Consider the following 15,551-nt stretch of genomic DNA (forward strand, 5'->3'; position numbering starts at 1 on the left):
TGTAAAATGAGCTGAAATTGAGCAGAGGTCAGAATTACTTCCAGTAGGATTTGATGTTTGTCCATAGGAAATGATGGCAGATGCTCACTGCTCACAACCAGAAGCTGTCAATAAGCACGACAACTGGCATGCAATAGCTTGGTAGTTGGCACAGGACGTGTGCTCAGTCAGTACACCACTTTTGGGTCATGACTTCTTGAGTGCATCAGACCAAAACATGTCAGAAAACAGACCCGGTGCAATGGGTCACTGAGGGGGGACAGCCCGTCTGCAGACTGAAAAACACTGGCTAGAGGCAAATGCAGGCTGAAGGAAATGAGGATCTGAAAGTTGGCATTCCAGAACTCTTCAATACCCTTAGTATTAGAAAACACACTCTGCCTTGCTGCACTTTTATGCCACCTTTTGTTCTGTTCATATTGGTCAGGGAGAACAGCACAACTCTTTCAACAGGAGCCTGCAACCACCGTGTGCTTAAGTCTACTGTTTGTCTGGAAACCAGGATTATTTTCTGAAGTATTCCTAAGATTTATTTGCTGCTTTTAACTCCGTATTTGTGGCAACATTGTAGAGGGTAAGGTCAGACAGCTTTCCACTTCTGAAATTCTTTAATGCCGTTACTTAAATGGCAATTTTGGATAGGTGAGCCAGCAAGCAGTCGATTAAAAACATACAATAAATACCAGAGACTAAAATATACTCACTGTTTCTTCATTACATGTCAATTTCTGCTTTACAGGTCAGGCAACTCTTGACAGAATTACGGTGCTTCTTACAATTTCTGTATGGTAGCCTGTCTTCTCCTGAATTCTCCATTCTCTTAACCCCATTTGCCACTTGTATGAAGGCATCAGCTCAGGGCTGGCAGCACATCAGATCAAGGCCTCTTAACAACAGTTGTAAGCGTAGAATGTTGCTTTTTGATTAAATCATTAGCGTAATTTTATACACCATCTTTTTTGTTCGCCAATGTACGCATGTGTAATTTTAACACTACAGGTGCTTCGTATTTCCTAACATTACCTAATGCCACGTACTGATCTTTTCTGGTTTTGTCCACTGCCTCTACAGTATGACAGTTTTAGCTATAGTTTTCAATGCAACTATTATTCATTACCTATCTGCCAACAGCAGTATTACCTAGCAGATTTAGAACAAAGTGCATACCTGAAGGAAAATCCTTCCAATTCCACTCAGCATCTGAGGCTCTTGCTGTGGGTAATACTTGATGACAGTGTGATAAGCATCGACGGCAAGCACGTAGTCCTAAGGGGTGAAATGCACACAACCAAATGTTTAAGCTCAGCATTCTTCAGCCTTTACATAGTCTTCTTTTCAAAGATAATGGTAGACAGAAGCAAAATAACAGCAACTTGTGAATGGGACAAAATTCCTGCCTATCAGTTCAGGCTGACTGGATTCTCTGTATACTGATATATACTAGAACTGTTAAAACAGGAGACCAGGATGAACATTTACTCTCAAGATTAGATTAGTTAGGATGAGACTCAAAAGCTTTGGTAGGCTGGCACGCAGCTGCTCTGAGACCCACTGCAGGTCACTGTTTCTGCACCCTCTGCATTGTCACCGGTGGTGGGGGATTAGATACATCTGTATTTCTATTTTTCACAAGAAAGAAATGTACATATGATTAGTTATTGCAGTCCGGCTTATTCATGGTAAAATTCAATGAATTATCTACCTGCAGTAAACTAGAGCCTCTACATGGCCTCTGGCAGACATACACGAGAAACTTGTTATGTGCTCTAAGGGAAGACGTACAGCAGGCACATTCCCAGGGCATGGACTGCACCAGCCTCAGCTCTAGCTTCCATCATCAATTCATACCAGAGGCACAGAGCCTGTATTTGCTTATAAAAACCACGCAAGAGCAAAGACAGAAGACTGTGCTGTACTAACCTGATGCTTCCTAACAGTTCTGCCCTTCAACTTCACACAAGAATTTTCCTGCGGGCGTTCAGAAGCAAAAGATATCAAAGAATAATCTTTCAAAACTGCACAGACATCTTGGCATACTCTGTACCATACATTTTTTTGGGTCAAATTATAGTGCTTTTCCCTAATGTGATCACAGCTATTGCTTGAGGTTCTTATTCTTTACCTCCTCCTCAGTCTGAGGAGGCCATGTGCCCCTGGTGCAATGTATGTCCATGGAACCTGCCTATCTCAAAGGGGGCAATGAATCCTATCACAGGAGCTAGCAGGGCTTACTGAAAGAGCTTTAAACTAGCTACAGTGGGAGAAGGGGATGAAATGGGGCTTACAAGAGATGAGCCTAGAGGAACAGTGCTTGAGCTGGGGGGTCAGGCAGATGACTTGGCTGAAGTGCATGTACACCAATGCATACAGCATGGGCAACAAGCAGGAGGAGCTGGAATCAACTGTGTGTCAGGTGAACTATGACCTAGTTGCTATTACCAAAACATGGTGGGCCCGCTCCCACGACTGGAGTGCTGTGATGGATGGCTACAACCTTTTCAGAACGGATAGACGAGGAAGGAAGGGTGGTGGTGTGGCCCTTTATATTAAAGAGTGTTTTGATGTTGAAGAGCTTGGGATTGGGAATGATAAAGTGTCTGTGGGTAAGGATCCAGGGGAAGGCCTGCAGGGGCGACATCTTGGTGGAGATCTGTTATAGACCGCCTAATCAGGATGAAGAGATGGATGAGACATTCAATGAGCAGCTTGTGGAAGTCGCATGTTTGCCAACACTTGTTCTCTTGGGAGACTTCAAGTTCCCTGATATATGTTAGGAATATAATACAGTGCAGAGGAAGCAGTCCAAGAGGTTTTTGGAGTGTGTGGAAGATAGCTTCCTTACACAGCTGGTACGTGAGCCTACCAGGGGTGGTGCCCTGCTAGACCTGCTCTTCACTAGCAGAGAAGGACTGGTGGGTGATGTGAAGGCAGGGGACTGTCTTGGGGAGATCGACCATGAAATTCTAGAATTCTCTGTTCTTGGAGATGTCAGAAGGGTGACTAGTAAAACTGCTCTGTTGACCTTCCAGAGGGTGGACTTTGACCTGTTCAGGACGCTTGTTGCAGGGGTCTCTTGGGAGTTGCTCCTTAAGGGTAAAGGGGTCCAAGAAGCCTGGATGCTCCTCAAGACAGAAATCTTAATGGCACAAGAACAGGCTGTCCCTGATTGCTGCAAGGTGAGCTGCAGGGCAAGAAGACCGGTGTGGATGAGCTGGGAACTATTGTTGAGACTCCGGAAGAAAAAGAAAGTCTATGTCCTCTGGAAGCAGGGACAGGCTACTTGGGGAGATTACAAGGAAGCTGTTAAGGAATGCAGGGAGGAACTTAGGAAGGCAAAATCCTGACTTAAATTTAGATTGACCACTACAGTAAAAAAGAAAACCTTTTACAAATATATCGATGGCAAGAGGAGAACCAAGGAAAACATCCACCCCTTACTTGATACAGCAGGGAATGTGGCCATTGAGGATAAGGAGAAGGCTGAGGTCCTCAATGCCTTCTTTACTTCTGCCTTTAATGGGCAGAACAGTTGTCCTCAGGGCATTTTATGCCCTGATCTGAAAGTCCGGGATGGAACGCAGAATACACCCCCAGTGATTCAGGTGGAGACAGTTAAAGAGCTCCTCCTCCACCTGGACTGTCACAAGTCCATGGGACTGAATGGGCTCCACCCTCGGGTGCTGAGGGAGCTGGCGGGGGTGATTGCTGAGCTGCTCTCCACCATCTACCAGCGCTCCTGGTAAACTGGAGAGGTCCCAGAGGATTGGAGGCTTGCTGATGTGATTCCCATCTACAAGAAGGGCTGTAAGGAGGACCCGGGGAACTACAGGCCTGTCAGCCTGACCTCGGTAATGGGTAAAGTTATGGAGCAAATCATCTTGGGTGAGATCACATGGCACGTGCGTAGCATCCAGGGGACCAGGCCTAGCCAGCATGGGTTCATGAAAGGCAGATCGTGCTTAACCAACCTCATCTCCTTCTACAACTGGGTGACCAGACTGGTAGATGAGGGAAAGGCTGTTGATGTTGTGTACCTAGACTTCAGCAAAGCCTTTGACACAGTCTCTCACAGTATTCTACTGGGGAAACTGGATGCCCATGGCCTGGACAGGTATACTCTTCTTTGGCTAAGGAACTGGCTAGAGGGCTGTGCCCAGTGGGTAATGGTTAATGCAGTTAAGTCCAGCTGGCGACCTGTTACAACCCAGGGGTTGGTACTGGGGTCCATCTTGTTTAATATCTTCATTGATGACCTAGATGAGGGGATTGAGTGTACCCTCAGTAAGTTTGCAGATGACACCAAGTTGGGAGGTGGTGTCGATCTGCCTGAGGGTAGGGAGGCCCTCCAGAGGGATCTGGATAGGTTGGATTGCTGGGCTGAAGTGAATGGGATGAGGTTCAACAAGGCCAAGTGCCGGGTCCTGCACTTTGGCCACAATAACCCCATGCAGTGCTATAGGCTTGGGGTAGAGTGGCTGGATGACTGTGAAGAGGAAAGGGACCTGGGGGTGTTGGTCGATGCTGGGCTGAACATGAGCCAGCAGTTGTGCCCAGGTAGCCAAGAAGTCCAACAGCATCCTGGCCTGTATTAGAAATAGTGTGGCCAGCAGCTGCAATGAGGTAATCATCCCCCTGTACTCGGCTCAGGTGAGGCCGCATCTTGAGTACTGTGTTCAGTTTTGGGCTCCTCAATACAAGAAAGACACCAAAGCCCTGGAATGTGTCCAGAGAAGGACAACAGAACTTGTGCGGGGTCTGGAGCACAAGACTTATGAGAAGCAGCTCAGGGAGCTGGGATTGTTTAACCTGGAGAAGAGGAGGCTCATTGCACTCTACAACTTCCTGAAGGGAGGTTGTGATGGGGAGGGCTTGGCCTCTTCTGCCAGGCAACAAACAGGACCCAAAGAAATGGCCTCTGATTGTACCAGAAGAGGTTTAGATTAGACATGAGAAAGAACTTTTTTTTTCAGAGAGTGGTCAGGCACTGGAATGGTTGCCCAGGGAGGTGGTGGAGCCGTCATCCCTGGCAGTGTTCAAAAGGCATCTGGATGAGGAGCTACAAGATCTGGTTTAGTGGCTTGTGGTAGGAATGGGGGGATGGTTGGACTAGATGGCCTTGTAGGTCATTTCCAACCCTGTGATTCTATGATCCTATGATTTTTTTTCCTGAGATGGCACTTTAAATGACCAAGCCCCATTTGACCTGTACACCAGGTCATCATTTGGAACATAATGACTTCTTTCATACACACAAAAAACAAGAGAAGTCTTTGGAGTCTCATCTGCATTTAAGACAAATTGCTCAGTCCATGACAGCAGAGACAGACTTAAATCGGGAGGCACTTTGTAGGACCTTTATTTTGCAGACAACTTGTATACTGTGTGCATTAAACTATTAAACTTGATCATTTAACAATTAACATTTAGAGTTTATTCCAATTCCAGTGTGCCAAACAATGCTTATTCATAGAATCATAGAATGGTTTGGGTTGGAAGGGAACTTTAAGATCACCTAGTTCCAACCCCCTGGTATAGGCAGGGATGCCACCCACCAGACCAGGTTGCTTACAGCCCCATCCAGCCTGGCCTTGAATGCCACAACCTCCTCAGTGACAATGGCAAGAGTTCAGAGCAAAGAAAACAGGCCGTGTATGTAAAAATATATCTGTTTAAATTCTGATTCATTCAGCATTCACAACTCAAGCACTCAAGCATGATGGAATTTATACTACCACCATTTCTCATAAGTTTATGACTTAGGAAAAGCTCATTTTTTTCTCCACATTATCTCTCACTGCAGGACTTTCTTGATTGTGGAGTGCCCCTGTGTTGGGTTCTGCATAACGTTCTTCAACCTGATTCCTTAGAACAACCCCAGCCATGCTTGCATTAGCTATTAATCCTTGCAAGAGTGTCATTTATAAAAACTGAAAAATTATCTGTGACTCTGAATTTTACCTCTTTGAGAATAAAATGTGCTTACTGAAGAAATAATTTTATCATAGCAAACTCAAGACTTTGGCTTGGTGTCTCTCAACCTGCAGTCTAAATTCATCCCTTGCCCACAGCTCACTCCTGTGCATGCTTTACATCAGTCCTCACAACAGTGATATGCAGCATCATTACACTACATCTACTGATGTAGAAACAACTCCCTGGTGACTGCACAGTTAAGCAGTCAGAGAGGTGCTGTGGCCAGCTCAGTCTGACCAGCCTGAAGGAAGCCTCAGCTGCAGCAGCTGCTTGAGGGGGCCCTGTCTGCCCAGCTCAAAGGCAGGGCCCCCAGTGCAGATGGGCAGCAGTCTGGGCAGGAACAAGCAGGCAAACAACATCCTAGAGGCCCCTGCCTCAGCCATTGCATGGCCTTGACCTAGCCAGACAAACAGACCCCCTTCCCCTTTTACATTCCCTATCAAACATTGTCTTGTTTGCATTCTGTATGCATTTTAATTAGATAAGATTCACACCTCCTGGAACATGAGAGTAGAAGTGAGGCATTAAGAGTCTACGCCCTGTATTTATGGATCAGGAAACATATCACATCCTGTTTCTATATGATGGCACAGCACATAGCACCTGTTCTTATTTACCCCCTGCCCTGCAGCACCTGTCAAAAAACAGGACCTATTTCTTCCTGTAGATGACAAGAGGTTAAACCATGTGTGCCTAAAGCCACTCCTGAGCACAGGCAGGGCTGGCCACAGCATGAAACAGCAACAATGCACAGTCAGAGCATCCAGACTCACTTCCAGCTACAATCTCATTTTGTAGCTGCTTCAGTACAAGCATACAAAACTTACCACCTACAGAAAGTTTTATATGCTTGTACTTCCCCATACTCCCACTAATGTGGAGGCAGAAGTTGGACTTTGAGAGTACCCCACATACTGCCAGAACTATCCTATTTGTGGTAGGTTGTAAAGATAACCCTATCTGACAATCCCCTCTGAAGGAGCATTTGTAACACAGACGTGATGCTGTGCAATGTTCTAGAGGCCAGGTTTTAATTCCCAGCTTTACTAGTAAGACATGGTAAAAGAACAGCTATCTCTGAGAGTGATAAATGAGAGGCCCTCCAAAGAAAGTGGAGCCTTGCTAAATACAAGTTGTGGTTGAAACAAGTAAGAAATATTCAGCACCAGCACTAAAAAACCCAGCAATGCAGTTTGTGATCTTAAAACTTAAAGGTGGAGTCGAGAGATTATCGCTGTCCTTTACCCTCTACCAACAGCGACCTTTCAGATTTTCCACACCTTTCATAGGAAATCCCAAAAGGAGAAAAGTTACACAGTTCAGGATATGAGTGAGAGTGGGCCTGTTGCTTTGTAATTCAGTAAACTCATCCAAAAGAAGTTCTGTTAAGGCACTGGATCCATTCACACAAAGCAGAGATTCACAGCGTTATGAACCCAGAGGGTCATACAGCAGCAGCTAGGCAAAATACGTGTTTCTTGCAGTCTTCTTTATATCATAAAGAAAACAAAGTCCGCACGCATCAGTGCTTTGCATCATCAGTACAAGGTGCTACCGCCTTCTTCATAGAGTTTTAATTGTATTTAGATTCCAATTAAAAATGATTCCAAGGCTTTTTACAAAGCTAAGACAACGCTGGCAAAAAAAAAAAAAATCCTACAAAATGCAAAACATGCCTTTAATTAGAGTGCATTTATAATATATATGGAAAGTACTTAAGTATTTATTCCTCTGAGAGGTAGAAGTCTGATAAGATAATGTCAAAAGCAATTTTAGCTCAGATGAAAAGAACTTTAAAAAGTTCTTAAAGCACTTCCATGGTGATTTACCAAAATGACAGACATTTTGCAATTACATTGTTGAAATGAAGCAATGCACATCATCAGCTGCATTTTAAATCAATGTTCTCTCCTGCTGCTATATTCAGGGAACAGTTCCATTGCGACTTAAGCCCACAGTTCTTGTAAACCAAAGTCTACAGTGATGCACGTTAACTTGTCTCTCCTTGCCTTCCTGCTGTATTTCCACCTCCTAAGTTAGCCCCTGTACATGAGCACGTAAAAGCTTATTTAGTTGCTATGTCTGACATCCACCATTCCTTTAACTTGTCACTTAGTTAAGTCACCACACTAAGTTGTGTAGAGAAGGAAGGATGCTACGAAATGTTGTTCAACGAAAAAGGGGTGAACAGAAAATCCATGTATAGTCTTACATGCAGTGAGACTGACTTAAACTGTTACTGAACAGTGTTGTTCAGACAGGAAGAGGGCTTGGCCCTCAGTGCTAAGAAGAGATGGCTCCAGGGCAAAGGAGGCTTGTGATTAGAAAGGAGGCTTGTGATTTGTTGGCTTGTGGGTAAGTCTGGTTAAATTCGATTTGCACTTCATACACAACTTTCAAAACAATGTACTGCCTCAATAACTACACGAGATGTTTAGCTATGAAACTAAAGAAGCCAAATAATATATTTTAATAGCTAAAAATTACCGTGCTATAAGCAGAATTCCTCGAGTCAGATAAGTAACACAAAAGAGAGATGACACGAAATAAACCTGATTGGCTTTGAGGAGAAGTGAAACAGATTTAAAGAGCCATAGACCCAACATCTGATCTTTTGTTTGTTTGCTCTGTTTAATTTTGAAGAGTCAGTTCTGACAAGATGCTCCCTACTAAATGCTGCTGAAGTTTGCCGGGCAAAGAAAAAAGGCCAATAAAAATCATCAGCTTCTTTATATACCACTGTTTCAATTGCTTTAAACTTTAAATAATGATTCTTATTAATCTAACGGTGCAGTTTAGCCAATACTACTTGGATCAAACATGACCACACTGCAGTTTTGTAAACGTTCACTAGATGGCAATAGATGGCACTGACTTGGAAAATGAATACCTTTTTTTTCCCCCCCCAATTATTACATATACTTGAATAAAACGTTCAGTTTTTAAAGTGTCTTACACAATAGCAAAAGTAAATGGTAGAGGTGGAATGCCGTTCAATTAATATAATTGTTCATGGGAGAATTAAAAGAATTGTGTTAAAGGATTATTTGAAGAAATTGTTTTAAACTGAGCACTCCGGAAGGTGGAGAAGATGATTGCAGCATTGCTGGTTGTTAGAATGGTCTTAAAATTAAGTTTATAATTAGGCAATACAATTATTTCACTGAAGATCTGTCACGCAGGCAGAATAAATTAAGATGATACCTGGCTCTGATTCTAAATGCAATATGGCTGCGTACAGAAATCTTTAAGACTCTCTACTTGCCCAGACAGGGATATGTCTGAAAGCTGTGATACTCACAACTGCTCCACAGCCAACACCGAGATGCAAATTTCAGAGGGGAGCAATTACACCTAACCATGCAGTTATAGGTAACCTGGAGGTTGCAGCTGTGAGGCCCTAAATTAAACAGACCTTAGGAAGTATCCGAGCTGCAGTATTTCTGAAGCACTATTTCCAAAGGGGTGCTAACTGGTATTCACAAATGTATTGATATTGCTAACAGCAAACAGCACTAAAAGGATCAAATCGGAAGGAAGATGAGAACAGTGTGAGCACTTGGATTAGTGCGCACAAGAGAAGGAAAGCAGTGAAAATGTTAGAAAGAAATCACAGCCAAAAGTGAAGTGAAACTGAAACAACTGATTACCAACATTTTCTTATTTCTGCAGTCTGCTTTGTTTGAGATGGTAACTTGTGCTTTTCTCCACTTGCCTAATGAAAAAGGACGTTCCTTAAGAACTGAACCTATGTCAAGTGCCCACTTCAAAACAAACGCTTATCTATTCATTCCAATACTTCAAGGTTTAATGGACAATTGCATCTATTCAAGACAGAAATCATTTGATTACAATGTAATTACAAGCAGAAATTTCCTTTTTTCCCCTACTTCGCATAAAAAGGATTTTACATTTCATGTAAGGGAGCATCTGGTAATAGTATCTTACCTGAAAAACGTGCGCTTTCTGAGTTACTACAGTATTATGAATGGAGCATCAAGGAAGCCCAGTTTGGAAAGCAGCTTAGTGAACATCAGATTTGGCATGACCTTGGGCAATCAAACAACAGGGGGCAAGGAGTGCAAATTGTGGTCTGTGAAGATTATAGTGCTGACAGTATTGCTCTGAGTCTGTGCTGTTAATTAATTTGTGAAGCACAGTTAAGCTCTGCATAACAGCAGTTTGTTGCAAGCCTAGGATGGCGATAAACCTATTTCCCTGAGCATGAGGTGAATGACAGAAATGGTTTTATTTCTTCTGCTTGCTGAACACAAGGAGAAGCTTGTGCTCCACCAAATGCACCAGAAGGGTCTTAAAGAGTAAGGGGGAGACAAGGGAGAAACAAAACAAAACAGTGCTAGCCAGCTACTTATCCTTTTATTCCCTTCTTTTTCCTCCCACCTATTAGTAAGGATTTAAACTTGAAAGAAGATATCTTACAGCTGAGACAGAAAAGATGTATTTAGATGTTCTGGATCTCATCATATACCAAGTCTATAGTATTAATAATGCACACAAACAGAGCAACGTTATTAGTGCACACTTTGAAAAAGCACATAATTGCTTTTAATTACAACATTTAGTTAAGTGTTTGAAAAATTCAATTTAAAAATGCAAATTCTCTACTGTTATTGCACACACTCCAGGATGATTTTGGGAGAAATAAGTAGATATGTTCCCAAAGAGCATTACTGCAAATAGCTATCTATTAAGTAAGGCATTATTAAGTCTAATTAATTCTTCAGTATGCAAAGCCTACAAGTACAGTCAGGTAGTCTTCCCTTATCTACACACCAGTAATTCTCCGGCACTTTCTCTAACGTTCTATTCTGGAATATACGGTACCTCTGCAGCTGCTGCCACCCACGTACCTTCATCATTAGCAGACAGTTTGCCATGGAGTACATCACCCGGCCCAGACGTGACCTCCACAGCTGAACAGAGGCTGCAAAATAAGAGCAGCTTGTGAATTTGCACAAATAAATTAGAGGTTCTTTTCTGCAATCAATTATCGGTCCTATGAATTACGATTCTGAAAGATCCCCCTCGTTAACATCGCTGGGTTCTAGCCTAGAATTTATAATTCTCAGCTATGCTGCATCATCAGACAGAAATGCTGCATCTCTGTGAGGGAATTACTCACACGGTTCTGGGGACCTTACACAATGGCACAATGCAGAGCAACCAACAGCCATTCAGCCATGAGCTCAGGCCAAGCATTAAGCACTACAAGAAGCCACGTATGTTCCAATTTAAGAACAAAAGGTGCATAAAAAGATTAAACTGGTAATGAGCAACAATTTAAAAACACATCATCTACAGGACTGAATGCGATAAACTCAAAAATCAAACAAAACTAATGGCATTTCAGAGCCAAAGTGCGCAGGGTGAGAACCGTCTGGGTCTGGGACTATTTGTGCTTGCTTCTGACTTAGAGCTATGCAGGAAAAAATCTGCCAAGCCTGTCTGCTTTCCCCACGCTCCTGGAGCTTGCAGGCATTAAAAGCTGCAGCAGCAGGTTCTTCTCTCTTGGTTTGCAGACAGATTCCTGATGTTTTAAGAGAGCATTTCATAAAGATTCCTATTTTTCTTGATCTATTTCACTAGATCAATACTAGAAATATTCCTCTAATCCTCAAAATAAACATCAGGAGCATTCATTCGGTGCATTTGAAAAATAAATGGGTCTCAGTCAATCAGCTGTCAAGGTCACTGTAATGATTTGAGGAGGGGAAGGAAAAGGCAAAAGGGCATTTTCTATGAGAGTGATGATAACTGAGACCACTCGTCTACATCCTTACTGTAGCCTAGGATGAAAACCATGGCAGCTTGCACAGATATATATTTTTTAACACACATAAACGCCATTACAAATAAGAAGAGAATCTGGTGGCATGTCCACTCCTCTTTGCTTCCCATCCTAAAATCTTCACACGTTTCTTTTTGTTATTTGTGGAGGGCTCTGTACTTCATACTGCCACCCATTTCAACAGGATCTCTGTGTGCTAACTTGTAAAACTGGCATCGTATAGAATGCATTATCAGGCAGGTGATGCAATGCTCTGTCTATCCTCCTGTTGTCAAACTGCCAGACAAGGCGCTTTGTTTCAGACCAGAGGAGATGTATATGATGAGCTGACTGGTGTGGCACCTTCTTACACCAGCAGTAAGGGAACTAGTCATTAAGCATGATCTCCATAATGAAGTATGGCTGCCTTCAAACAAATTTCCTGTTATGCTTTAGCCAGGTCTCAAATGAAAAAAAAAGTAACAAATACCCACAACAACAGCAAAAATAAAACCCCCATTATCAACCTCCTGTAGCTTAAAATGCAGTAAAGGAGCAGACCTGGCTAACTTTCATTGACAACAGCAGTCAGCAGTCCCCACAAACAGGGCAGTTTCAGCAGCATTGGGCCCTGGCAACCAGCAGCTGCTGCCTTTCACCCCGTCCCTCCTTCTGAGCTCTTCTCAGCTCTGAAGCAGCAGCACTGAGGAGCCAGAATCTCACGTGCCTGCAGGACACAGGATTATGACACAGCTAAGAAAAAAAAGTCCCTGTGCCCTAAAAGGGGATCTGAGTCTTGATCTTAAAGGTACAGAGAAAAAAATTAAATAAATAAATAAATAAATAAATATGAGGATAGAAGGAACAAAACTGAGTAGAAAGCTAATAGGAAAATGAGGTAAGCACACAGAGGCAAGAAGATTAGCAGATACAGGGAGAGAAAAAGAGACTGATATTGTGCATTAATGTTAAGTACCAGATTCTCTGTTTTTTCCTAACTCTTTTTGAGAAGAGCAAATGTCTTTGTGACATACCCTGCTTACACATGCAGTCACTTTCTTAGGGCATAACTAGATGGTGTTTCAGTGAAGTACAACGACACACTGAAACTGCCTTATGTCCAGCCAAACTTGAAGGCCAGAACTTGAAGACAGGACTGCACCACTCCATGTAGACACAGTCTGAGGGATTTGTTCACAATAAATGATGACTCTGCTAACAGCTGTATCTGGCTACTTCCCACCTCAGAGGCAGACCTTAACTTCTCGCATTCTCCATGTTATTTCCATGTTTCATGTCATCACAGAAAGAAGCTGCTAAGATTTCTTTGGACTGTTCACAGAAGCTGAACGGTATGATATTTTTAATGTCCGTATTGCTAGGCACCACGAGTGGTTCATCTAATCCATTAACTATGCCTAAAATGTCAACTCATCTTCAATTCTTAAGAGCACACAAATTACCTCATTAGTATAAATTCCATTAAAAAAAAGAAAAAAAAAAAGATGCATGGACAACCAATTTATCCAGATGACCTTTATGCAGTAATGCATCTTCCACTATCGAAGTTAAACAGCTTAGATAGAAGGAACAGGAAAGAAAAACCCACATGATTTCGTAAGGAATGATGAAAATAATACAGACGTAGATCTGAAACTGTAGATACAGATCTGAAAATAATGTAGATCTGAAATTCATTTTAATAAGTGACAGGCTTGACTCACCAAGTACTACACAGCTGCACTGAGATTAGACACCTGTATGGCAACATCCCAGGCAAGCACAGCCAATGCATGACAGCAGGAAATGTAGAGAAATTCCCTAAATTTTAGATATTAGGACTGAGAGGAGCCAATGAGGCAACACTGAACACGAAACACTGATCTAACTGTGACAGTAATACGCTTCTATATGCTTTACTTAAGGATGGCAGCCATCTTCTTTGTTTCTCATAAGTGGGAAAAAAAGAAACGGATTTAGTGCATCAGTTTGATCATGGGTAAAAGTGTGAAATTAATTCCAGCAAATAGAAGTGTATCATTTTAGATGCTGAGTGTGCCACGAGGTAAGACAAATACCGTTTTAACAACTCTGGGGCAATCTTGTGAAAACTGGCCTGCTTAGGAGAGCGATAAAACCATACTGCCTGTGAAAAAATGTTTGAAGAATACATACCTTGTCTGTTCTCCTGTGTAATGTTAGTCATACTTCCATCTTCAGCTAAGCCTTGTTCCAAATTTTCTAGTATCTGTAGTAAATTTTTTAAAGTAATTAACATGAGTTTTAGCAATGCTATGTATGAAATGCAAACGATCTACAAATGACAGTCGATATGAAAACCAATTCGAGCAGGAATGTTTCACCTAGACGCAGTTCAAAATTACTGATTATTACCATAGCTAGATAAATTGCACAAAGAAAGCCACTGTATGGTAGAAGGTTGTTAGAGTTCAGGTTTATGATACTTACAGAACATTAAGTGTCAGCACACCCAAGGGACACACACATCTTGTTAAACAAAACACGAAATATGTTTCACCAGAGTATGGATGTTAAAGACTGGAAAGAACATCAAGTTGATTTTTCTGAGGGAGCCATCTTCTCTTAACTCTCCCTCCTTAAGCGTAGGCTCTGGTTTTAGAAACAGCTTGTTCCTGTTGTCCTTAATGAAGCATTAGGTCTTATCTTAGTTCCCTTCTCAAAATTTGGGTTTTATTGCTTCCCTCTATTTATTATGGATTTTAAATCATCCAAATTGTTGAGTGAATGAAACCTTTGTTACATTCTCGGGAAAAAGAGAGTATGTACTTAATGCTTAAGTGTGTACAATTCTTAAGCTTGTGTCTTATGCACTTAAAAAACACGTATATAAAGTTCCATTTGAAATACAGTTTCTCCAGATCTGTTCTCTCGTTCCCACAAAACACTCCATTTGTTCCTCTAGAGATTAATAACTTTGGTTGTAGAACTCTGTTTGAGATTTCCTACAAAAACCCATTAAAGCCATTGGTATTTAATCAGCCGCTGTGGTAAGACAATTAGTGAAATATAAGGCATATCCTTGTCTGGGGCTGAGCGCACTTTCAAAAACAGAGCTTCCATCAGGCTAAGAAAGAAACGCTGTTTTCCTCACCAGCAAAACATTCCAGTTATGCTCAGTGGTTTGTAAACAAACACTTAAAAACACCATAGGAAATACTCAAAAGCAAAAAGAGGCAGAATTAATCCGGCCTCAGACAGTGTGTTGGTGCTTTCTGCAGTGAATGGAGTGCAATCCGGACCTCCAGGAAGTGAGTTCATGCCACCTTAAGGTGGAAAGGAATCGCTCTGAGAGATACCAACCTCTTTTTAGAGACCAAAGTGAAAACCTAAAGTTAGGTGCCATGAACTCAGCTACAAATAGCTTCAGAGCTAGGAGAGACACAGCATGAAATGACTGCAGTTCCCACATGACGGCTGAGCCAGGGTAATTTTCCTGCTAAGAACCGCTAGCCCACAACAAGGTTGTATGATTTAGTGTAAACCTCATTCATAGTGAGCTAAGCTGCCTTACCTCAAATTCTGAGGGCCTAAAAAGCAAACAACTGCACAGACACACTGCGTAGATGACAGGTGGGAAATTACGAGATTGTAGTGGCATATCTCTAAGTCTGAATCCCAGGCCCAATCTGTCTAACAACCTAGAAACTTGGACAATGCTTAAAATTGAACCACCTAGTGCATAAAAAGCCGTCCTGTTAAAGAAGATGATCTTATCTTCTACACGCCAATAATATCCTACCCTCTAATT

General features: G+C 42.2%; 1 protein-coding gene across 4 annotated transcripts in view; it reads right to left on the bottom strand.

Moving 5' to 3' along the window:
* The window catches only part of TRAPPC12 (trafficking protein particle complex subunit 12), a 47,140-nt gene that overhangs the window by 3,270 nt on the left and 28,319 nt on the right, over positions 1-15,551 (bottom strand). For all 4 annotated transcript variants that reach the window (XM_072331491.1, XM_072331489.1, XM_072331490.1 and 1 more), the window contains exons 7-9: positions 13,937-14,009; positions 10,845-10,918; positions 1,168-1,266 (exon numbers count right to left, since the gene is read on the bottom strand). In XM_072331491.1, coding sequence (XP_072187592.1) covers positions 1,168-1,266; positions 10,845-10,918; positions 13,937-14,009 — 246 coding nt within the window. The remainder of the gene's footprint in view (positions 1-1,167; positions 1,267-10,844; positions 10,919-13,936; positions 14,010-15,551) is intronic.

Source organism: Excalfactoria chinensis, chromosome 3, assembly GCF_039878825.1.
Source record: "Excalfactoria chinensis isolate bCotChi1 chromosome 3, bCotChi1.hap2, whole genome shotgun sequence".
Lineage (NCBI taxonomy): Eukaryota > Metazoa > Chordata > Aves > Galliformes > Phasianidae > Excalfactoria > Excalfactoria chinensis.